At 40.2% G+C, this 25845-nt stretch overlaps 1 protein-coding gene across 1 annotated transcript in view; it reads left to right on the forward strand.

The window, feature by feature from the left end:
• Positions 1-1848: 1848 nt before the first annotated feature.
• LOC306977857 (LIM zinc-binding domain-containing Nebulette-like) overlaps positions 1849-25845 on the forward strand; it is a gene marked incomplete at its 5' end in the record, with an annotated part of 35808 nt that continues 11811 nt past the window's right edge. The window contains 3 exons of the mRNA XM_079576296.1: positions 1849-1895; positions 5716-5917; positions 14134-14228. Coding sequence (XP_079432422.1) covers positions 1849-1895; positions 5716-5917; positions 14134-14228 — 344 coding nt within the window. The remainder of the gene's footprint in view (positions 1896-5715; positions 5918-14133; positions 14229-25845) is intronic.

Genomic DNA, 25845 nt, shown 5'->3' on the forward strand with positions numbered 1-25845 from the left:
GACACCGTGTTTCCAGACTGAGATATGTTCTTACCTGAGCTTAGACCAGTTCACGTGTACCCTTTTTTTTATTTTAAGGTTTACATGGAGTGAGCGACGACTGAGATAGCCGGGGGGTGCAGGGTAACGACATGAAATCACACATAAGGGGTCAGAAGAACGGACGCCATGAAAACACTGTGTCAGGTTCGTGAGTCCGGTCACCATGAGATAATCACTGAGATACGTTTGCATCAAATACACCAACTCTCTCACAGAGATCCTACGTTTTAACAGCTTTGTGATCATCCAATGACGACATGGAGCAACCGTACAGTTTTAAGCTTTTTGGAAAGACAGAAAAGATTGGCTTTTTCCCAGAGAACTTGCATTTATGGATAAAATTTTTTGCCTGAAGTAACAACAGGTCATTCACTACATAGGCCGCACTATATAGTCACTGATTCTGTTGGTGATTCAGACACAAGACACTACTTTCTCCGCGCTGCAGCTGCAGATGTGTTTTTTATTATTTTTTAATCTGAATTTATTTATTGTTACAAACATTTATTTTATGAAACAGAACGACTGTTTTGGCACTTTTACAGGCGTTACTGTCATCACAAAAAAAGCAACAAAAAAAGTCACCCAGCGTGAGCTCAGAGACGCTGAGAGTTGGTCAGAGCCCGGTGTCCGAACACCAGCAGATTGAGTCACTACATCTGATAAAAGTTCGTGAAACTCCGGGAATAAAGTATTTCTGTGATAAAAACCAAACTCAGAGACAGTGGAATATTTATGATAAACACGAGTCAGATACGCTTTTATTTCACATGGATTTTACATGAATGTCTTAGATTATTCGACAGGAAGCTGTCGGTCATTTAACAGCTCAAGCTAAAGGTTAGCCGCTAACGTTAGCATCTTTTCACAGTAACCGTTTATATTTAGGTCGTTTATTCATGAGAAACACAAACACTCGACTGAAACAGCTGATTTACTTCAGTCGTGTTTAGTTCACAGACCTGTCTCAGTCAGGCTCTTCTCAGACTCTCCCAGTGCATTGTGGTCTATATTGACCCGTTTAGTGACCATCGATGCTCGCTACTTTTTCGAGATGCATTGTGGGAAATTGCACTGTTTGGGGTCTCAGAGAACATAAAGAGCAGGTACATCGATGTCTTTTTTAAACTTGACCATATTCTGCTTCACAGGGTAAATTCTGTGTAGGATTTTAAAAGAAATGTCTCCAACTTTGTTTGTAATAATATATTTAGAAGGCAACGGCCAGACCTTTTCCCAGGGAATTGTGTTACAAAACAGTCGGCTGTGACAAATGGTTTTGTTTTTGAAATAAGTTACGAATGGCCCTGTTGTTTTTTCTCCGAGATCCGAAGCAGATCTTTCCGCAGTTGGTGTTTTGGGGGCAAACTGTTTCTCCAGTCGAATCGAGAGAGACCTTTACAGAGACTGACGGTTCATGTACTCGTCACGTAAACACAGCACAGACAGCGTTAGCATTTAGCCTCTATTCCACTATAGAGGCTAAAAGCTAATCCAGTATAACTATAAAAGGGGGAACTATATTGTAAGGCGTAATAATACCAGGAGTAGTTCCACATCCGCGCAGTGATATCTTCACTCCTGAGCTCGGAAGCTTCTATCTTCACCTGGTTTGGAGCTACAGAGGAGGAAAGGCTAAATGCTAACGCTAACGTGGTGTGTTTACGTGACTGAGGACACGCGTGAAGACCAGGCAGGTCCACATGAACTCGTCTAAGCTCAGAACAGATCTCAGTCTGGAAACACCGTGGCCTGTTCCTTTAGGCTAAACTAGATCCAAAATGTTTGAAAGGAGGAGAAACTGTCATGGCTGCAGATTTGTTCAGGTTTTACTTCACGCTGTTGGACGTCCAGTACGTTTTTATAAAGTTGTTTTTGTTTCTCTGCGGCTTCTCGATCCCGTGTGTTTGGGATCATGTTACTTTTATGTTCTTCTGTCTTTACGCACAAAACGCTCGAGTTTGAACATTTAAAGCTTTACGCTTCGAGGGAACCGGCACTTCTTTAGCCTTAAACGTTGTTTTTATTATTATTATTATTATAGTCACTGCCATGCAATAAAAAACAGTATTTATACAAAACATGGACTTGTGTTTGATTCAAGGGTGGAAGGATTACGGGACCTCAGGGGGAACTTTGAATTATTTCAGATTTAAAAAAAAGAGAAGGTGGAACTGTGTCATCAACGTTACATTACCAACCTCAGCTTTACCCAAATCTTGAAGTTTACAGCCTACAGGACGGTGTGAAGCCTGATTTGGAAGGTAAGGCCTACAAAATGGATCCTTCCGTTTTTGTCACTCACCCAAATCCTGTATGTTTGGACAGAGATCACAGCCTGCAGGCCAGTGTTGGGAGAGTACTTTGAAATTGTATTTAGTTACTGAATACTTGCCTTAAAATGAAGTTTGTTGCATATTAGGTTACTTTGTCTAATCAGAGTACTGCATTCTGAATACTTCTACATACTTTCACATTGACTGTCGTTATATCTATGTATAAATGTGGTGTGTAATTACAAAAATGAAGACTAGGATTGTTCTAAACTCGCTTTCCTTTAATGATGATGTTTACAAGTCTTGGCCAATGGAGCGGCAGATACAGCATCATGTGACACATGTTTGTATGAACTGGATTATTTTATTTTAGGAGGAAAAACGGGCTTTCTTCGTAATGTTGTGATTATGAGGCTAAAATGTAATGATACTGGGATGTTTCAAAGACTCTCAAATCAAGGAGTAGCTTTACCAGAATACAATTTCTCAAAATGAGTATTGTTTAGTAACTTCCCAACACTGCCCTTGCAGGGGCTGGACTGGGACTTAAAAACGGCCCTGGACTCTGACCAGTGTGGCCCAAATTAGCGTAAATACATATTGACTTTACCCAAATCTAAAAGCTCCTGAGCTGGAGAGCAACAGTGTAACGCCTCATTTGAAAGCTAAGACCTACAAGAGTGATTGCAACTTTTTGTTATGAATTTGTTGTTTTTTCATTACTTTTGTGGCTTTGTCGTTGTGTTTTATCACTTTTTCGTTGCTTTGTTGCTGTGTTTTTGTCTCTTTTTTGTTGTTTTTTTGTCATGTTTTTGTTGGATTTTGTCACGTTTATGCCACGTTTTTTGTTGCTTTTACGGCACATTTTTGTCCCGTGTTCATCCTCGTTTTCGTTTTTCTGTTTTGGCGTTTTTCTTTTGAGCTTTTAGATTTGGGCAAAGCTCGGTTAAGGCGTAAGATTAGAGCTTAAGGAGGAAATTGAGAGGCCAGACCGGTGGCCCCAGAGCCAGGGGCCCTTTGTGCTCTTCCAGAATGGACATATGGCCGGTCCGCCCCGTGCCCTTGTAACGCCTCATTTGAAAGCTAAGACCTGCTGATCTGAATGGATCTTTTTCCTTGTGTTGTCACTTTTGTCATGTTTTTTCATCAAATTTTTTTTTTCCACTTTTTTGTTGCTTCTTTGTTGTTTTTTGTGATCACGCTTTGATACTTTTTTGCAACGTTTTCATGTTTTTTTATTTTCTTGTTTCTGTCTCTATTTGATGTTTAGATTTGGGTAAAGTCGAACCGGAGATAATGTGGTCGGTTCAACAAACATAAACCGCAATTAACCTCTTACCACCCGCCTAAACCAAATGCATTCTGTCCTCTGTTATATAGGCCTGTGTAACACCTCATTTGAAAGCTAAGACCCACAAAACGGATCTTTTTCCTCGTGTTGTTGCTGTGTTGTGTCACCTTTTGTATGTTTTTATTTCTTTCTTTTTTTTTTCATTTTTGTTGAATTTTTGTCACATTTTTGTTGAATTTTTGTCACTTTTTTGTTGATTTTTTGTCACTTTTTTGTTGAATTTTTGTCAGTTTTTTGTTGCGTTTACATCCTTGTTTTCTTCTAATTTTTTGTGGCTATTTTGGTGCTTTTTTCCCCAAGAAGCTTTTTGATTTGGGTAAAGCCAAACTGGAGAAAACGGTTCGTGTGTGGTTTAAGAGGTTGATAATGTTGTACAATATGGAGCTAAAATATAATCGCCGATACTGGGATGTTTTCCTTTGATATTTGAACTGTTTCTAAACACTCTCAACTGAAGGAGTAACTTTACCAGTTACTCCCCAACTCTGCCAGTGTAACGCCTCATTTGAAAGCTAAGACCTACAAAACTGATCTAAATGGGTCGTTTTCCTTGTGTTGCCGTATTGTCTACTTTTTGTAACTTTTTTGTTGCTTTTTTATGATCACGTTAAAACTTTCCATCTTTTCCAACTTTCCAACTTTCCATCCTTGTTATCTTCTCGTTTCTGTCTCTATTTTGAAAAACAAAACGTTTAGATTTGCGTAAAGCTGAACCAAGAAACATAAACTGCAATTATGTAAACTATTCATTCATTCAATCTTTATTAAGGACACAAGTGAGAACACATGATCCATATTTATGTTTAAAAGAAAAATAATATTATTATATATACATCCTATATTTTAAGACTTGATGGAGATGATTTATGTTTAACCTCTTAACTCCCGCCTGAACCGAGAGCATTTTCTCCAGTTCAGCTTTACCCAAATCCTGTAGGCCCAGTGTAACGCCTCATTTGAAAGACCTACAAAACTAAATGGATCTTTTTCCTCACGGCAGATTTTTTTTCCATCACTTTTTTTTGTTAGGCAGTCGACTCATTTTTGTCAAATTTTCATGACTTTTTTGTCACTTTTTCGTCAAATTTTTCAATTTTTTTTGGTCAAATTCTTATCACTTTTTTGTCCATTTATTCTCAATTTTTTGTCAAATTTTTCTCATTTTTTTGGTCAAATTCTTATCACTTTTTTGTCCATTTTTTCTCAATTTTTTGTCAATTTTTTGTCATTTTTTTCCTCAAATTTTTGTCTATTTTTGTTGTTTTTTCTCTATTTTTGGCAAATTTTTCTCATTTTTTTTCTCAATTTTTTTGCCACTTTTTTGTCCATTTTTTCTCCATTTTTTTGTCAAATTTTTCTCAATTTTTTGTCAATTTTTTGTCAATTTTTTGTCAAATTTTTCTCAATTTTTTGTCAATTTTTTCTCAATTTTTTGTCAAATTTTTGTCTATTTTTGTCAATTTTTTCTCAATTTTTTTGTCAATTTTTTCTCAATTTTTTGTCAAATTTTTCTCAATTTTTTGTCAAATTTTTGTCTATTTTTGTCGTTTTTTCGTCCATTTTTTCGTCCATTTTTTCTCAAATTTTTGTCCATTTTTGTCGTTTTTTTGTCCATTTTTTTTCTCATATTTTTGTCATTTTTTTGTCATTTTTTCTCAATTTTTTGTCATTTTTTCTCAATTTTTTGTCACTTTTTCTCATTTTTTTCTCCATTTTTTGTCAAATTTTTGTCTATTTTTGTCGTTTTTTCGTCCATTTTTTCTCTGTTTTTTCTCAAATTTTTCTCACTTTTCTCTCATTTTCATCCTTGTTTTCGTCTCAGTTTTGTCGCTATTTTCACACCTTTATCCCAGAAGTGTTTGGATTGAGGTAAAGCTGGAGAAAATGTGCTCGGTTCAGGCGGGAATTAAGGGGTTTAATGTTCTGCAGTCGCTCAGTTTTCCAAAATAAAACTCCTTCCGCCGCCCGCGCCCTCACTTCCGGCTGACGCTGCCGCGGCGGCGCAGACTTAACGGCTCCATCCCTCGCCTCCGTCCTCCGCCTCAGAGCCGCTCCGGAGCCTCGCACCGCCACAGCCTCCTCCCGCACCGCCTCCGCGCTCCTCCCCGGTCCTCCCCGCGGTCTCTCACGGGCTCCAGGGCCTCTGCTCCCGGGACGCTGCTCCAGGATCGAGTCGGAGATGAACCCGCCGTGCGCGCGCTGTGGGAAGATCGTTTATCCCACGGAGAAAGTCAACTGCCTGGACAAGGTGAGCTCGCGCCGCTCCGGGAAAGTTGTTTTGTCGTCGAGTTTAAAGGATTTTCACCGTTTTTTATTTTTATTTTTTATTTTTTGCATTGCGTGAATATGAAGTTGAGCTCGTGTTTTCGTCTCTTGTTTTTCATCGCTTTGTCGTCACGTTTTCGTCACATTTTGTTGTGTTTTTGTCACTTTTTTGTTGCTTATCCAGCACATTTTTGTTTTTGGATGCTTTTCTTTTAACCCCTTAACTCCCACCTGAACCGAGAGCATTTTCTCCAGTTTGGCTTTACCCCAATCCAAAAGCTTCTGGAAAAAAGGTGTAAAAATAAAGACAAAACTGAGATGAAAACAATGATGGAAATGTGTAAAAAGTGAGAAAACGCGGATGAAAAAGAGGCAAAAATGTCAAAAGAAATTGACAAAAAATGACAAAAAATTGACAAATATTTGATAAAAAGTTGACAAAAAAAATCACAAAAATTGCCAATAAAATGACAAAAATGTGACAAGAAATTGACAAAAAATGGACAAAAAAATGACAAAAATGTGTTAAAAAAATTGACGTAAAAATGACAAAAAAGTGACAAAAAAGTGAGAAAACGTGGATGAAAAAGTAGCAAAAATGTCACAAGAAATTGACGAAAATTTGACGAAAAAATTGACGAAAAAAATGATAAAAAAGTTACAAAAAATGACAAAAAATTGATACAAAAATATGACAAAAATGACAATTTAAAAAAAAAGAAATTGAAGAAAAAATTGACAAAAAAATGACATCTGTATTTAACCCCTTAACTCCCGCCTGAACCGAGCACATTCTCTCCAGTTTGGCTTTACCCCAATCCAAAAGCTTCTGGAAAAAAGGTGAGAAAAAAGCAACAAAACTGAGACGAAAACAATGATGGAAATGTGACAAAAATGTCACAAGAAATTGACAAAAAATGGACGAAAAAATGACAAAAATGTGATAAAAAATGACAAAAAAATTATTAAAAATTGAAGAAAAAATTGACAAAAAAATGACAAAAAATTGACAAAAAAATGACAAAAAATGGACAAAAAAATGACAAAAAAATTAAACGAAAAAATGATGTAAAAAGAATGTGCTGACGTGAGGAAAAAGCTCCTCTCGGTTCAGGCGGGAGTTAAGAGGTTAAATCTGACTCAAACATTATTCAGATTAAGAAAATAAAAGGCTTTATTTTTATATCAAAACATCAAATGAAAGAAAAATACATTTGATCCTCATTCATGTCTCTAATCTACAGCAAAGGATTCAGATTCATCTCGACATTTAAAGAGTTTCCTTTTTGTGCCTTTTTCTGCTTGAACAGTTCACCGCACAAAGGTCTGGGGTTCGATTCCCAGCAGACCCTGAGCCTCTGTGCGGAGTGTGCGTGTTCTCCCCGTGTCTGCCTTCCCTAAAACATGCACAATGGCCCCCCCGGCTCTGCGCTCCCGGCTCAGATTCAGCTAAAAGTGCTTTATATTCAGAGCGATTGTAAAGCAGTGAGTGAGGGAGCGTCTGTGGAGGCGGAGAACAGCTGACTAACTCTGTTGCATAATTCAGATCCATTATTCATCCTTTACTGTCAGAGCCATGTGGGCCAGAGAGCGGAGAGAGGGGGGCGGGACCTGGACCTGGACCTGGACCAGGACCAGGACCGGGACCGGGACAGGGACAAACTGACACTCGACCTGATTCAGACCGAGATCATGATCTGCAGCTTTAGACGCTCCATACTGTTTATATATTTAAAATTCTGTCTGGGGTCGTGGGGGTCGCATTGAGAAATCAAAGAATGGATTTGGATGAGGACCTAACCTGTTTAGTCACATCTCCATGGAAACGAGCTGGAGACGTAAACACTCCCGGTGAAGTTATGTCATGTCTTAGGAGAGCTGAGCCGCTCACAGCAAAGGCTCATGTTTGTTTGAGGTGTTTTTCACTGCGGAAAATGTCTGTCAATTTTATTTTATGAGTAAAATTCTACCCAGTGTAGCTTTAACCTCTTAACTCCCGCCTGAACCGAGAGGAGCTTTTTCCTCACGTCATCAGACTTTTTTTTTCCATCATTTTTTTGTTGGGTATTCAACTCATTTTTGTCTCACTTTTTTCCATCATTTTTTTGTTGGGTATTCAACTCATTTTTGTACCTTTTTGTCACATTTTTGTCCTTTTTTGGTAATTTTTTTGTCATTTTTTTGTCAATTTTTGTCACATTTTTGTCACATTTTTGTCACATTTTTGTCACATTTTTGTCACATTTTTTGTCATTTTTTGTCATTTTTTTGTCATTTTTTGTCAATTTCTTGTCATTTTTTGTCATTTTTTTGTCATTTTTTTGTCATTTTTTTGTCATTTTTTTGTCATTTTTTTGTCATTTTTTGTCACATTTTTGTCATTTTTTAGTAATTTTTTGTCACATTTTTGTCACATTTTTTTGTCACATTTTTGTCATTTTTTTCCGTCATTTTTTTCATCACCTTTTTGTCACTTTTGTCAGTTTTTCTTCCATTTTTTGTCAATTTCTTGTGACATTTTTGTGACATTTTTGTCCTTTTTTTGTCTTTTTTTGTCTTTTTTTTGTCACATTTTAGTCTATTTTTTTTTTCTTTTTTAAATTTAAAAAAAAAAAAAAAATCATTTTTTTTTTCATTTTTTTGTAATTTTTTGTCACATTTTTGTCACATTTTTGTCACATTTTTGTCACATTTTTGTCACATTTTTTGTCATTTTTTTGTCATTTTTTGTCAATTTCTTGTCATTTTTTTGTCATTTTTTGTCACATTTTTGTCACATTTTTGTCACATTTTTGTCATTTTTTTGTCATTTTTTTGTCATTTTTTTGTCATTTTTTTGTCATTTTTTTGTCATTTTTTTGTCATTTTTTGTCACATTTTTGTCATTTTTTAGTAATTTTTTGTCACATTTTTGTCACATTTTTTTGTCACATTTTTGTCATTTTTTTCCGTCATTTTTTTCATCACCTTTTTGTCACTTTTGTCAGTTTTTCTTCCATTTTTTGTCAATTTCTTGTGACATTTTTGTGACATTTTTGTCCTTTTTTTGTCTTTTTTTGTCTTTTTTTTGTCACATTTTAGTCTATTTTTTTTTTCTTTTTTAAATTTAAAAAAAAAAAAAAAATCATTTTTTTTTTCATTTTTTTGTAATTTTTTGTCACATTTTTGTCACATTTTTGTCACATTTTTGTCACATTTTTGTCACATTTTTTGTCATTTTTTTGTCATTTTTTGTCAATTTCTTGTCATTTTTTTGTCATTTTTTGTCACATTTTTGTCACATTTTTGTCACATTTTTTTGTCATTTTTTTGTCATTTTTTTGTCATTTTTTTGTCATTTTTTTGTCATTTTTTTGTCATTTTTTGTCACATTTTTGTCATTTTTTAGTAATTTTTTGTCACATTTTTGTCACATTTTTTTGTCACATTTTTGTCATTTTTTTCCGTCATTTTTTTCATCACCTTTTTGTCACTTTTGTCAGTTTTTCTTCCATTTTTTGTCAATTTCTTGTGACATTTTTGTGACATTTTTGTGACATTTTTGTCCTTTTTTTGTCTTTTTTTGTCTTTTTTTGTCACATTTTAGTCTATTTTTTTTTTCTTTTTTAAATTTAAAAAAAAAAAAAAAATCATTTTTTTTTTCATTTTTTTTTCATTTTTTGTCACATTTTTGTCAATTTCTTATGACATTTTTGTGACATTTTTGCCACTTTTTCATCAATTTTTTTCGTCACTTTTTTGTCACATTTCCATCATTGTTTTCGTCTCAGTTTTGTTGCTATTTTCACATCTTTTTTCCAGAAGCTTTTTGGATTGGGGTAAAGCCAAACTGGAGAGAATGTGCTCGGTTCAGGCGGGAGTTAAGGGGTTAATAAAGGTCGATCACGATAACCGCGTGGTGAGTTTTAATCGAGGTCAGTCCTGTCACTGTCTGGAAAACAACATGGACGCCGCAGCTGCAGCTCCTGTCAGGTCAATCCCAGGGAAACGCTCGGCCCAAACAAACAGGAAGCACAGACGACACATGCGGCACCAAGAGGAGCTGGGGATGCTACGCTAACTCGACTAAAGGGAAAAACACTTTTAGCCAAGGCCGTGGGAACCCAGGGTGCTGAGGGCGTTACAGCACCCCCTGGTGGATCGTCTGTGCATTACAAGCAATATTAACCTCTTAACTCCTGCCTGAACCGAGAGCATTTTCTCTAGTTCAGCTTTACCCAAATCCTGTAGGTCAGTGTAACGCCACACTTGAAAGCTAAGACCTACAAAAGTCATAAAAAATTGAGCTTTTTCCTCACGTCATCAGATTCAAGGGGTGGGGGTATTCAACACTTTTTTGTAGTCTTTTTTTTGTCTTTTTTTAAACGTTTTTTGTCATTTTTTGTGAATTTTTTTAAATCTTTTTTTTTGTGTTTTTTTGTGTCTCTTTTTGGTCTTTTTTTGGGCCTTTATGTTGTTGTTTTTTTTGTCTTTTTTTGGGTCTTTTTTTGTCTTTTTTTGGTCTTTTTTTTAAAATCTTTTTTAGGGTTTTTGTTTGTCTTTTTTGGTCTTTTTTTTTGTCTTTTTTGTCTTTTTTTTTGTCTTTTTTGTCTTTTTTTGTCTTTTTTTTGGTCTTTTTTTGGTCTTTTTTTTGGTCTTTTTTGTCTTTTTTTGGTCTTTTTTTTGTCTTTTTTTTGGTCTTTTTGTTTTTTCTTCTTTTTTTTGGGTCTTTTTTGGGGTCTTTTTTTTGTCATTTTTTTGTCATTTTTTGTCACATTTTTGTCATTTTTTTCCGTCATTTTTTTCATCACCTTTTTGTCACTTTTGTCAGTTTTTCTTCCATTTTTTGTCAATTTCTTGTGACATTTTTGTGACATTTTTGTGACATTTTTGTGACATTTTTGTCCTTTTTTTGTCTTTTTTTGTCTTTTTTTGTCACATTTTAGTCTATTTTTTTTTTTCTTTTTTAAATTTAAAAAAAAAAAACAAAACATTTTTTTTTCCATTTTTTTGTAATTTTTTGTCACATTTTTGTCAATTTCTTATGACATTTTTGTGACATTTTTGCCACTTTTTCATCAATTTTTTTCGTCACTTTTTTGTCACATTTCCATCATTGTTTTCGTCTCAGTTTTGTTGCTATTTTCACATCTTTTTTCCAGAAGCTTTTGGATTGGGGTAAAGCCAAACTGGAGAGAATGTGCTCGGTTCAGGCGGGAGTTAAGGGGTTAATAAAGGTCGATCACGATAACCGCGTGGTGAGTTTTAATCGAGGTCAGTCCTGTCACTGTCTGGAAAACAACATGGACGCCGCAGCTGCAGCTCCTGTCAGGTCAATCCCAGGGAAACACTTGGCCCAAACAAACAGGAAGCACAGACGACACATGCGGCACCAAGAGGAGCTGGGGATGCTACGCTAACTCGACTAAAGGGAAAAACACTTTTAGCCAAGGCCGTGGGAACCCAGGGTGCTGAGGGCGTTACAGCACCCCCTGGTGGATCGTCTGTGCATTACAAGCAATATTAACCTCTTAACTCCCGCCTGAACCGAGAGCGTTTTCTCTAGTTCAGCTTTACCCAAATCCTGTAGGCCAGTGTAACACCTCATTTGAAAGCTAAGACCTGCAAAAGTCATCTGAATGGAGCTTTTTCCTCACGTCATCAGATTTTTTTTCATTTTTTGGGGGGGTTTTCAACTCATTTTTGTAAATTTATTGTCATTTTTTGTCACATTTTTTGTCTTTTTTTGTCATTTTTAATTTTTTTTATTTATTTTTTTGGTCATTTTTTGTTATTTTTTTTAATTTTTTTGTAATTTTTTTTAATTTTTTTTAATTTTTTTATTTTTTTGTTATTTTTTTGTTATTTTTGTGTTATTTTTTTGTTATTTTTTTGTCATTTTTTTGTTATTTTTTTGTCATTTTTTTGTTATTTTTTGTTATTTCTTTTATGTATTTTTAATTTTTTGTTATTTTTTTTAATTTTTTGTTATTTTTAGTTATTTTTTTGTTGTTTTTTTGTTATTTTTTGTTATTTTTTTGTTATTTTTTTGTTATTTTTTTGTTATTTTTGTGTTATTTTTTTGTCATTTTTTTGCTACATTTTCATCCTTGTTTTCGTCTCAGTTTTGTTGCTCTTTTCACACCTTTTTTCCAGAAGCTTTTGGATTGGGGTAAAGCCAAACTGGAGAAAATGTGCTCGGTTCAGGCGGGAGTTAAGGGGTTAAATAAATAGGAAATAAGCAAAGTCTCTTGTCTCTCAGCACCCCCTAGCCAAAATGTCCTCCCACGGCCCTGCTCTTAGCGCCTCCATTGCAGATGTTTGTCCAGGTGAGGGGCAGCAGCAGCATCTGTTTACAGCTCGTCCAGGAAAAACACATTTATTGTTTTTTTTCCGAGATCGATCAATATGGGGAAAATAATTGTGATTTTTTTTTTTACATCATCGCTCAGCCCTACCCTGGACTGAGCAGTACTACTACTCGCAGTACTTCATCTGATACTGTGATGGAGGCGCCGGGTTTAGTCTGTGCACTGAGGATCGCAAATACTTTTACCTGCTCTAACTTTATAATCCTTGTAGTAGTACCAGCAGCAGTAGTACCAGCATCAGCATAGGGCTGTGCAATTAATCGAAATTCGATTACGATTTCGATTACAACAGTAAACGATTACAAAATTAGCATAATCGCAAAAAAACGATCAATTTTTTCAATATTTTTTTTAATGTTTTTTTTTTTCAAATTTTTAATTTTGGGATTTTTGTCACTTTTTTGCTGGATTTTTGTCTTTTTTGATGGATTTTTGTCACTTTTTTGATGGATTTTTGTCTTTTTTCTGCTGGATTTTTGTCTTTTTTCTGCTGGATTTTTGTCACTTTTTTGATGGATTTTTGTCTTTTTTGATGGATTTTTGTCACTTTTTTGATGGATTTTTGTCACTTTTTTGCTGGATTTTTGTCACTTTTTTGATGGATTTTTGTCTTTTTTGATGGATTTTTGTCACTTTTTTGATGGATTTTTGTCACTTTTTTGCTGGATTTTTGTCTTTTTTCTGCTGGATTTTTGTCTTTTTTCTGCTGGATTTTTGTCTTTTTTCTGCTGGATTTTTGTCACTTTTTTGATGGATTTTTGTCTTTTTTGATGGATTTTTGTCACTTTTTTGATGGATTTTTGTCTTTTTTCTGCTGGATTTTTGTCTTTTTTCTGCTGGATTTTTGTCACTTTTTTGATGGATTTTTGTCTTTTTTGATGGATTTTTGTCACTTTTTTGATGGATTTTTGTCTTTTTTCTGCTGGATTTTTGTCTTTTTTTTGATGGATTTTTGTCACTTTTTTGATGGATTTTTGTCTTTTTTGATGGATTTTTGTCACTTTTTTGATGGATTTTTGTCTTTTTTCTGCTGGATTTTTGTCTTTTTTTTGATGGATTTTTGTCACTTTTTTGATGGATTTTTGTCTTTTTTCTGCTGGATTTTTGTCACTTTTTTGATGGATTTTTGTCTTTTTTCTGCTGGATTTTTGTCTTTTTTTTGCTGGATTTTTGTCACTTTTTTGCTGGATTTTTGTCACTTTTTTGTTGGATTTTTGTCATTTTTTTGATGGATTTTTGTCTTTTTTTTGATGGATTTTTGTCTTTTTTCTGCTGGATTTTTGTCACTTTTTTGTTGGATTTTTGTCATTTTTCTGCTGGATTTTTGTCTTTTTTTTGCTGGATTTTTGTCACTTTTTTGTTGGATTTTTGTCATTTTTTTGCTGTTTTTTTTAAAGGCAACAAATAATCGTTTGAATAATCGTGATTTCAATTATGACAAAAATAATCGTGATTATTATTTTTTCAATAATCGAGCAGCCCTACATCAGCAGTAGTAGTACCAGCAGTAGTAGTACCAGCATCAGCAGCAGTAGTATGTGCAGTAGTATGTGCAGTAGTAGTATGTGCAGTAGTAGTATGTGCAGTAGTAGTATGTACAGTAGTAGTATGTGCAGTAGTAGTATGTGCAGTAGTATGTGCAGTAGTATTTGTTTGCTCCTGTGAACTGGAGCACAGTGATGACCCATTGAAGTTGTTCACTGACCCAGATCCCAGCAGAGCCGTGAGGAGGAGCTGAGGCTGAGGAGGCCGTGCTTCTGCTGCTGCGGTGGATCCATCGACTGACTGACTGACTGATTGATTGATTGATTGATTGACTGATTGATCGAGTCTTCTGTTTGTGTTTCAGAACTGGCACAAAGGCTGTTTCCACTGCGAGGTCTGCAAGATGACCCTGAACATGAAGAACTACAAAGGCTACGACAAGAAGCCCTACTGCAGCGCGTGAGTCACATGACCTCTTCCCCCGTGTCACATGACCTCCTCCCTCCGTGTCACATGACCTCCCCCCCTGTGTCACATGACCTCCCGCCCCCCTGTGTGCTGAATATTCCAGTGTGAATAACTAAAAGGCTCCAGTTTAGACTTTTGTTCTGACATTTGCTGCTGGTTTTCTTTGTTAAAGGTCCTCTGTCATGTAAAGTCTTTCAGTCATGTTGTTTTGCTATTTCTTTATCAAAAACACCCCCAGAGTGGTTTGTGGCTTCATTCACGCAGCTCTCAGTAATCCTCCTGAATCCTGCTCTCTGAGGCTCCGCCCTCCTGCTCTCTGAGGCTCCGCCCTCTCCTGGTGAACGACTGACCTGCTCAGTTGTGTCGTAACAGCGGAACGGAAGTGCTCGACGTCTGTGATGTAATGTCTTACAGCCTGATTTTAATTTGTAAAACAGCTTTTTCATTATTTCTGTTGTAAGAAATAAATAAAGGGAAAAAGAAAGAAAGGATGAGCCGAGGTGCTTCCAGGTCAAACACTTCCCTGAGCGTCTGAACAGACTCATGTTTGTGATGGATCTTTCTAACCGACTCTGGACCAGGGCCGCAACTAACGATTATTTTGTAATCGATTAATCTATCGACTATTTTTACGATTAATCGATTCGTCGCTTGGCTGTGAATCGTGTAGGAACATTTTTATTTTTTCTATTTTTTGATCACATGAAGCTAAAGTGGATCCGCTTGAGGACGTGCTGATGGAGGAAACGTAAAGTAAATGTTTGTTGGAGGCTCTTGGTGCTAATTCTGCTTCTGAAACAGATATTCATGACATTTACAATGTACAAAGTGAACTACATACACTTACTTTACAAACAAAGCAGGTTTTTATCAAAAATGCTACATTTTCATGTCATTTTTGCTCTATTTGAGTCTGTGTGAACCAGAAAACGATTAATCGATCACTAACATAGTTGTCGACGATTTCAATAATCGATTAGTCGTCGATTAGTTGTTTCAGCTCGACTCTGGACACGCCTGTTCTTTATTCTTACCTAACGATAATGTCACGGAGAAAAAGAAGCGCGTTTGGCTACGAGGACGAGGAGTTTATTCAACCTTTTTCAAGAAGAGGCCACTCGTCAGAAGTGTTTTTTTCTCTGGGATTCAGCGACTTTCACCAAAATATTGTTTTTCTGTGACGTCTCTGATGGATGTTTGTGAACCTTCACCAGAACCAAAGTGGATTAACTTTTATAACCAACGCGAGTCCCATAATGTAAACAGTGATGGAGCAGAGCGGAGAGTTTATCAAAACGTTAGCTTGTGTGTTAGCGTGTTAGCTTGTGTGTTAGCGTGTTAGCTTGTGTGTTAGCGTGTGTGTTAGCCATTTCTGAAGCTGTGTTGCAGATGTCAACTCTGTATAACTGCATTACGGTAAAGTATGTGCGGAGAGAGGGGGCGGGGCTAACTGAATCGAAGCGTTGTGTCTTCCGGGTTTGAAAAATACCTCCAGAAAACACTTATATCACAAAAACGAGTGCTCCATAGTGGTAGAGGTACAATATATCATATAAATGCCTATACTTAACTTTGGAATGGCTAAAATAGCAGGATATAGATCCTTTAAAGTGATTTGTGATGAACCTATTGTTGATTAGTTGATTGTTTTACTGACTTTAGATGTTGATATTGATGTTGTAAGACCCGCCCACTCGCGGTGATGCTGCCGTGTGATTGGTTCAATCCACCGGTGGCTCTGAGTCTTTGAAGGTGGATTTATCTGGAGGCTGAAAACTCATGCACGAGGTTTTCCTCAGTGGGTCAGTGGAACGTGTGGAGTCATGTGGTCTGTAATCTCCTGTGTGTGACTCCAGAGCTCCTGCTTCTGCTCAAGACCTCCTGCTTCACTCACAAACCTCCTCCTTCTGTCACAAACCTCCTGCTTCAGTCACAAACCTCCTGCTTCAGTCACAAACCTCCTCCTTCAGTCACAAACCTCCTGCTTCAGTCACAAACCTCCTCCTTCAGTCACAAACCTCCTGCTTCAGTCACAAACCTCCTGCTTCAGTCACAAACCTCCTGCTTCAGTCACAAACCTCCTCCTTCAGTCACAAACCTCCTGCTTCAGTCACAAACCTCCTGCTTCAGTCACAAACCTCCTGCTTCAGTCACAAACCTCCTCCTTCAGTCACAAACCTCCTCCTTCTGTCACAAACCTCCTGCTTCAGTCACAAACCTCCTCCTTCTGTCACAAACCTCCTCCTTCAGTCACAAACCTCCTCCTTCACTCACAAACCTCCTGCTTCACTCACAAACCTCCTCCTTCAGTCACAAACCTCCTCCTTCAGTCACAAACCTCCTCCTTCAGTCACAAACCTCCTCCTTCACTCACAAACCTCCTGCTTCAGTCACAAACCTCCTCCTTCAGTCACAAACCTCCTCCTTCAGTCACAAACCTCCTCCTTCTGTCACAAACCTCCTCCTTCTGTCACAAACCTCCTGCTTCTGTCACAAACCTCCTCCTTCAGTCACAAACCTCCTGCTTCTGTTCAAGACCTCCTGCTTCTGTCACAAACCTCCTCCTTCAGTCACAAACCTCCTCCTTCAGTCACAAACCTCCTCCTTCAGTCACAAACCTCCTCCTTCAGTCACAAACCTCCTCCTTCTGTCACAAACCTCCTCCTTCTGTCACAAACCTCCTCCTTCAGTCACAAACCTCCTCCTTCAGTCACAAACCTCCTCCTTCTGTCACAAACCTCCTCCTTCTGTCACAAACCTCCTGCTTCTGTCACAAACCTCCTCCTTCAGTCACAAACCTCCTCCTTCAGTCACAAACCTCCTCCTTCAGTCACAAACCTCCTCCTTCAGTCACAAACCTCCTCCTTCAGTCACAAACCTCCTCCTTCAGTCACAAACCTCCTGCTTCAGTCACAAACCTCCTCCTTCAGTCACAAACCTCCTCCTTCAGTCACAAACCTCCTCCTTCAGTCACAAACCTCCTGCTTCTGTCACAAACCTCCTCCTTCAGTCACAAACCTCCTCCTTCAGTCACAAACCTCCTCCTTCAGTCACAAACCTCCTGCTTCAGTCACAAACCTCCTCCTTCAGTCACAAACCTCCTGCTTCAGTCACAAACCTCCTGCTTCAGTCACAAACCTCCTCCTTCAGTCACAAACCTCCTCCTTCAGTCACAAACCTCCTGCTTCTGTCACAAACCTCCTCCTTCAGTCACAAACCTCCTCCTTCTGTCACAAACCTCCTGCTTCTGTTCAAGACCTCCTGCTTCACTCACAAACCTCCTCCTTCTGTCACAAACCTCCTGCTTCACTCACAAACCTCCTCCTTCAGTCACAAACCTCCTCCTTCAGTCACAAACCTCCTCCTTCAGTCACAAACCTCCTCCTTCAGTCACAAACCTCCTCCTTCAGTCACAAACCTCCTCCTTCAGTCACAAACCTCCTCCTTCTGTCACAAACCTCCTGCTTCAGTCACAAACCTCCTGCTTCTGTTCAAGACCTCCTGCTTCACTCACAAACCTCCTCCTTCTGTCACAAACCTCCTGCTTCACTCACAAACCTCCTCCTTCAGTCACAAACCTCCTCCTTCAGTCACAAACCTCCTCCTTCAGTCACAAACCTCCGGTTTCAGTCACATTTTTGTCATTTTTTTGTCACATTTTTGTCATTTTTTTTGTCACATTTTTGTCATTTTTTTGTCACATTTTTGTCACATTTTTGTCATTTTTTTGTCACATTTTTGTCACATTTTTGTCACATTTTTGTCACATTTTTGTCATTTTTTTGTCACATTTTTGTCATTTTTTTGTCACATTTTTGTCATTTTTTTTGTCACATTTTTGTCACATTTTTGTCACATTTTTGTCACATTTTTGTCATTTTTTTGTCACATTTTTGTCACATTTTTGTCACATTTTTGTCACATTTTTGTCATTTTTTTGTCACATTTTTGTCATTTTTTTGTCACATTTTTGTCATTTTTTTGTCACATTTTTGTCACATTTTTGTCATTTTTTTGTCACATTTTTGTCACATTTTTGTCACATTTTTGTCATTTTTTTGTCATTTTTTTGTCACATTTCCATCCTTGTTTTCGTCTCAGTTTTGTTGCTTTTTCCTGAAGCTTTTGGATTGGGGTAAAGCCAGACTGGAGAAAATGTGCTGGGTTCAGGTGGGAGTTAAGGGGTTAAGACTGCACAGTCTCCATCTTCTCTCTCTCTCGCTCTGTTGTGTAACGGCCACATGGATCTCGCCGTCGATCTATTATTCCTCTGAAGTGAGTCGTCCTCTCACTCGTGCACGCTCGTCCCGCCGCAGACGAGCGTGCACGAGCGAGTGAGTGCACGAGTGAGAGCGCGCACGTGTGAGTGCACGAGTGAGAGCGCGCACGTGTGTCCGTGTGTGATCTGTTGTTCTCTTTGTATCGGTTTTGGTCCGTGTCCCAGAATGCTCTGCTCTTACGCAACCGGGTTCACTCCATTAGAGCTGCAGCATCCTCTGTTCTTCCTCTGTTCATCCTCTGTTCATCCTCTGTTCCTCCTCTGTTCATCCTCTGTTCCTCCTCTGTTCATCCTCTGTTCCTCCTCTGTTCCTCTTCTGTTCCTCCTCTGTTCATCCTCTGTTCCTCCTCTATTCATCCTCTGTTCATCCTCTGTTCCTCCTCTGTTCCTCCTCTGTTCCTCCTCTGTTCATCCTCTGTTCCTCCTCTGTTCTTCCTCTGTTCCTCCTCTGTTCCTCCTCTATTCATCCTCTGTTCATCCTCTGTTCCTCCTCTGTTCATCCTCTGTTCCTCCTCTGTTCCTCCTCTGTTCCTCCTCTGTTCATCCTCTGTTCATCCTCTGTTCATCTTCTGTTCCTCCTCTGTTCCTCCTCTGTTCATCCTCTGTTCCTCCTCTGTTCATCCTCTGTTCCTCCTCTGTTCATCCTCTGTTCCTCCTCTGTTCCTCCTCTGTTCCTCCTCTGTTCATCCTCTGTTCATCCTCTGTTCATCCTCTGTTCCTCCTCTGTTCATCCTCTGTTCATCCTCTGTTCCTCCTCTGTTCCTCCTCTTCATCCTCTGTTCATCCTCTGTTCATCCTCTGTTCATCCTCTGTTCCTCCTCTGTTCATCCTCTGTTCATCCTCTGTTCCTCCTCTGTTCATCCTCTGTTCATCCTCTGTTCCTCCTCTGTTCCTCCTCTGTTCCTCCTCTGTTCATCCTCTGTTCATCCTCTGTTCCTCCTCTGTTCCTCCTCTGTTCCTCCTCTGTTCATCCTCTGTTCATCCTCTGTTCATCCTCTGTTCCTCCTCTGTTCCTCCTCTGTTCATCCTCTGTTCATCCTCTGTTCCTCCTCTGTTCATCCTCTGTTCATCCTCTGTTCATCCTCTGTTCATCCTCTGTTCATCCTCTGTTCCTCCTCTGTTCCTCCTCTGTTCCTCCTCTGTTCCTCCTCTGTTCCTCCTCTGTTCCTCCTCTGTTCCTCCTCTGTTCCTCCTCTGTTCATCCTCTGTTCATCCTCTGTTCATCCTCTGTTCCTCCTCTGTTCCTCCTCTGTTCCTCCTCTGTTCATCCTCTGTTCCTCCTCTGTTCATCCTCTGTTCATCCTCTGTTCCTCCTCTGTTCACCCTCTGCTCATCCTCTGTTCATCCTCTGTTCATCCTCTGTTCATCCTCTGTTCCTCCTCTGTTCCTCCTCTGTTCATCCTCTGTTCACCCTCTGCTCATCCTCTGTTCATCCTCTGTTCATCCTCTGTTCATCCTCTGTTCCTCCTCTGTTCCTCCTCTGTTCATCCTCTGTTCCTCCTCTGTTCATCCTCTGTTCATCCTCTGTTCATCCTCTGTTCATCCTCTGTTCCTCCTCTGTTCCTCCTCTGTTCATCCTCTGTTCACCCTCTGTTCATCCTCTGTTCATCCTCTGTTCATCCTCTGTTCATCCTCTGTTCCTCCTCTGTTCATCCTCTGTTCCTCCTCTGTTCCTCCTCTGCTCATCCTCTGTTCACCCTCTGTTCCTCCTCTGTTCATCCTCTGTTCCTCCTCTGTTCATCCTCTGTTCATCCTCTGTTCATCCTCTGTTCCTCCTCTGTTCATCCTCTGTTCCTCCTCTGTTCATCCTCTGTTCATCCTCTGTTCCTCCTCTGTTCCTCCTCTGTTCCTCCTCTGTTCATCCTCTGTTCCTCCTCTGCTCATCCTCTGTTCCTCCTCTGTTCCTCCTCTGTTCATCCTCTGTTCATCCTCTGTTCCTCCTCTGTTCATCCTCTGTTCATCCTCTGTTCCTCCTCTGTTCCTCCTCTGTTCCTCCTCTGTTCATCCTCTGTTCCTCCTCTGCTCATCCTCTGTTCCTCCTCTGTTCCTCCTCTGTTCATCCTCTGTTCATCCTCTGTTCATCCTCTGTTCATCCTCTGTTCATCCTCTGTTCATCCTCTGTTCCTCCTCTGTTCCTCCTCTGTTCCTCCTCTGTTCATCCTCTGTTCCTCCTCTGTTCATCCTCTGTTCATCCTCTGTTCCTCCTCTGTTCCTCCTCTGTTCCTCCTCTGTTCATCCTCTGTTCCTCCTCTGTTCATCCTCTGTTCATCCTCTGTTCCTCCTCTGTTCATCCTCTGTTCACCCTCTGTTCACCCTCTGTTCATCCTCTGTTCACCCTCTGTTCATCCTCTGTTCACCCTCTGTTCATCCTCTGTTCCTCCTCTGTTCATCCTCTGTTCCTCCTCTGTTCCTCCTCTGTTCATCCTCTGTTCATCCTCTGTTCATCCTCTGTTCCTCCTCTGTTCATCCTCTGTTCCTCCTCTGTTCCTCCTCTGTTCCTCCTCTGTTCATCCTCTGTTCATCCTCTGTTCCTCCTCTGTTCATCCTCTGTTCATCCTCTGTTCCTCCTCTGTTCCTCCTCTGTTCATCCTCTGTTCCTCCTCTGCTCATCCTCTGTTCCTCCTCTGTTCCTCCTCTGTTCCTCCTCTGTTCCTCCTCTGTTCCTCCTCTGTTCATCCTCTGTTCCTCCTCTGTTCCTCCTCTGTTCCTCCTCTGTTCCTCCTCTGTTCATCCTCTGTTCCTCCTCTGCTCATCCTCTGTTCATCCTCTGTTCATCCTCAGTTCATCCTCTGTTCATCCTCTGCTCATCCTCTGCTCATCCTCTGTTCATCCTCTGTTCATCCTCAGTTCATCCTCTGTTCATCCTCTGCTCATCCTCTGTTCATCCTCAGTTCATCCTCTGTTCATCCTCTGTTCATCCTCTGCTCATCCTCTGTTCCTCCTCTGTTCATCCTCTGTTCCTCCTCTGCTCATCCTCTGTTCATCCTCTGTTCATCCTCAGTTCATCCTCTGTTCATCCTCTGCTCATCCTCTGCTCATCCTCTGTTCATCCTCTGTTCATCCTCAGTTCATCCTCTGTTCATCCTCTGCTCATCCTCTGTTCCTCCTCAGTTCCTCCTCTGTTCCTCCTCTGTTCATCCTCTGTTCCTCCTCTGTTCCTCCTCTGTTCATCCTCTGTTCCTCCTCTGTTCATCCTCTGTTCCTCCTCTGTTCCTCCTCTGCTCATCCTCTGTTCATCCTCTGTTCACCCTCTGTTCCTCCTCTGTTCCTCCTCTGTTCATCCTCTGTTCCTCCTCTGCTCATCCTCTGTTCCTCCTCAGTTCCTCCTCTGTTCCTCCTCTGTTCATCCTCTGTTCCTCCTCTGTTCCTCCTCTGCTCATCCTCTGTTCATCCTCTGTTCCTCCTCTGTTCCTCCTCTGTTCATCCTCTGTTCCTCCTCTGTTCATCCTCTGTTCATCCTCTGTTCATCCTCTGCTCCTCCTCTGTTCATCCTCTGTTCATCCTCTGTTCATCCTCTTCATCCTCTGTTCATCCTCTGTTCCTCCTCTGTTCATCCTCTGTTCCTCCTCTGTTCATCCTCTGTTCATCCTCTTCATCCTCTGTTCCTCCTCTGTTCCTCCTCTGTTCCTCCTCTGTTCCTCCTCTGTTCCTCCTCTGTTCACCCTCTGTTCATCCTCTGTTCATCCTCTGTTCCTCCTCTGTTCATCCTCTGTTCATCCTCTGTTCCTCCTCTGTTCATCCTCTGTTCATCCTCTGTTCCTCCTCTGTTCCTCCTCTGTTCATCCTCTGTTCATCCTCTGTTCATCCTCTGTTCATCCTCTGTTCCTCCTCTGTTCCTCCTCTGTTCATCCTCTGTTCATCCTCTGTTCATCCTCTGTTCATCCTCTGTTCATCCTCTGTTCCTCCTCTGTTCCTCCTCTGTTCATCCTCTGTTCCTCCTCTGTTCATCCTCTGTTCATCCTCTGTTCATCCTCTGCTCCTCCTCTGTTCATCCTCTGTTCATCCTCTGTTCATCCTCTTCATCCTCTGTTCATCCTCTGTTCCTCCTCTGTTCATCCTCTGTTCCTCCTCTGTTCATCCTCTGTTCATCCTCTTCATCCTCTGTTCCTCCTCTGTTCCTCCTCTGTTCCTCCTCTGTTCCTCCTCTGTTCCTCCTCTGTTCACCCTCTGTTCATCCTCTGTTCATCCTCTGTTCCTCCTCTGTTCATCCTCTGTTCATCCTCTGTTCCTCCTCTGTTCATCCTCTGTTCATCCTCTGTTCCTCCTCTGTTCCTCCTCTGTTCATCCTCTGTTCATCCTCTGTTCATCCTCTGTTCATCCTCTGTTCCTCCTCTGTTCCTCCTCTGTTCATCCTCTGTTCATCCTCTGTTCATCCTCTGTTCATCCTCTGTTCATCCTCTGTTCCTCCTCTGTTCCTCCTCTGTTCATCCTCTGTTCCTCCTCTGTTCATCCTCTGTTCATCCTCTGTTCCTCCTCTGTTCATCCTCTGTTCCTCCTCTGTTCCTCCTCTGCTCATCCTCTGTTCATCCTCTGTTCCTCCTCTGTTCCTCCTCTGTTCATCCTCTGTTCCTCCTCTGTTCATCCTCTGTTCATCCTCTGTTCATCCTCTGCTCCTCCTCTGTTCATCCTCTGTTCATCCTCTGTTCATCCTCTTCATCCTCTGTTCATCCTCTGTTCCTCCTCTGTTCATCCTCTGTTCCTCCTCTGTTCATCCTCTGTTCATCCTCTTCATCCTCTGTTCCTCCTCTGTTCCTCCTCTGTTCATCCTCTGTTCCTCCTCTGTTCCTCCTCTGTTCATCCTCTGTTCATCCTCTGTTCATCCTCTGTTCCTCCTCTGTTCCTCCTCTGTTCATCCTCTGTTCCTCCTCTGTTCCTCCTCTGTTCATCCTCTGTTCATCCTCTGTTCATCCTCTGTTCCTCCTCTGTTCCTCCTCTGTTCATCCTCTGTTCATCCTCTGTTCATCCTCTGTTCCTCCTCTGTTCATCCTCTGTTCCTCCTCTGTTCATCCTCTGTTCATCCTCTTCATCCTCTGTTCCTCCTCTGTTCCTCCTCTGTTCCTCCTCTGTTCCTCCTCTGTTCCTCCTCTGTTCACCCTCTGTTCATCCTCTGTTCATCCTCTGTTCCTCCTCTGTTCCTCCTCTGTTCATCCTCTGTTCCTCCTCTGTTCATCCTCTGTTCATCCTCTGTTCATCCTCTGCTCCTCCTCTGTTCATCCTCTGTTCATCCTCTGTTCATCCTCTTCATCCTCTGTTCATCCTCTGTTCCTCCTCTGTTCATCCTCTGTTCCTCCTCTGTTCATCCTCTGTTCATCCTCTTCATCCTCTGTTCCTCCTCTGTTCCTCCTCTGTTCATCCTCTGTTCCTCCTCTGTTCCTCCTCTGTTCATCCTCTGTTCATCCTCTGTTCATCCTCTGTTCCTCCTCTGTTCCTCCTCTGTTCATCCTCTGTTCCTCCTCTGTTCCTCCTCTGTTCATCCTCTGTTCATCCTCTGTTCATCCTCTGTTCCTCCTCTGTTCCTCCTCTGTTCATCCTCTGTTCATCCTCTGTTCATCCTCTGTTCCTCCTCTGTTCCTCCTCTGTTCATCCTCTGTTCCTCCTCTGTTCCTCCTCTGTTCATCCTCTGTTCATCCTCTGTTCATCCTCTGTTCCTCCTCTGTTCCTCCTCTGTTCCTCCTCTGCTCATCCTCTGTTCATCCTCTGTTCCTCCTCTGTTCATCCTCTGTTCATCCTCTGTTCCTCCTCTGTTCATCCTCTGTTCATCCTCTGTTCATCCTCTGTTCATCCTCTGTTCATCCTCTGTTCCTCCTCTGTTCCTCCTCTGTTCCTCCTCTGCTCATCCTCTGTTCATCCTCTGTTCCTCCTCTGTTCATCCTCTGTTCCTCCTCTGTTCCTCCTCTGCTCATCCTCTGTTCATCCTCTGTTCCTCCTCTGTTCCTCCTCTGTTCATCCTCTGTTCATCCTCTGTTCCTCCTCTGTTCATCCTCTGTTCCTCCTCTGTTCCTCCTCTGTTCATCCTCTGTTCATCCTCTGTTCCTCCTCTGTTCCTCCTCTGTTCATCCTCTGTTCATCCTCTGTTCACCCTCTGTTCCTCCTCTGTTCCTCCCGTCTGTGAGCCTCCTCCTCTGCAGTCTTTAACCTCTTGACTCCCGCCTGAACCGAGAGGAGCTTTTTCCTCACGTCAGATTTTTTTTCCATCATTTTTTTGTTGGGTATTCAACTTTTTTTTCAAAACTTTTTTGTCATTTTTTCATCCATTTTTTTTATCACATTTTTTGTCATATTTTTGTCACTTTTTTGTCACTTTTTTATCACATTTTTATCCTTTTTTCACATTTTTGTAATTTTTTTGTCACATTTTTATCAATTTCTTTTTTTTTGTTTTTTTTTTTTTCATTTTTAGTCACATTTTTATCACATTTTTGTAAAATTTTTTGTAATTTTTTGTCATTTTTTTGTCATTTTTTGTCAATTTCTTGTGACATTTTTTTCTTTCTTTTTTTCTTTTTTTTAATCTTTTTTTTGTCAATTTTTTGTCAATTTTTTATCACATTTTTATAATTTTTTTGGTCAATTTTTATGTCACATTTTTGTCATTTTTTGTAAATGTTTTTGTCACATTTTTGACATTTTTTCGTCCATTTTTTAACACATTTTTGTCACATTTTTGTCACTTTTCCATCCTTGTTTTCGTCTCAGTTTTGTTGCTTTTTTCCAGAAGCTTTTGGATTGGGGTAAAGCCAGACTGGAGAAAATGTGCTCGGTTCAGGTGGGAGTTAAGGGGTTAAGACTCCACAGTCCTTCAGACCCTGTTTCCATCTCCACACGCAGGGATGAACATTTCAGCTCTTGGTCTCAGACTAGTCGCCGCCCCCCCCTCCTCCCCTGTTTTAGTTCATACATTCAGAGAGAAGACACTAAACTTCGGGACAGTTTCTGTTTCATGTGGATCAGTCCAGCCGTTACAGAGATTCACCACTGACCGAGTCTTAAGTCCAGGCTTTTGACCGTTGCTATAGTTACCGCAGCAGGATTCTGTGATTTACAAAGCTGTGATGTCGCGTCAACTGAAGCTGCAGCATTTTAGCTTTTTGTGAAAGTCTGGAATCGATCAAGGCCGAGTGATGAGCTCCAGTTCCAACACTGCAGAGTAATGATTATTGTTTATTGATCACATGATGCACAGACTGAGGTTCTGCTCAGTCACTGTAGTTTGATCTTCAGGTACTTCAGGTGCTGAGCTCGGCCGGTCTTCCTCACGGCCGGTCTTCCTCACGGCCGGTCTTCCTCACGAGCTCGGCCGGTCTCGGTCCAGTGGAAACAAACGCTTGT

This window comes from Gobius niger, assembly GCF_951799975.1.
Source record: "Gobius niger genome assembly, chromosome: 18".
NCBI classification, from domain to species: Eukaryota; Metazoa; Chordata; class Actinopteri; order Gobiiformes; family Gobiidae; genus Gobius; species Gobius niger.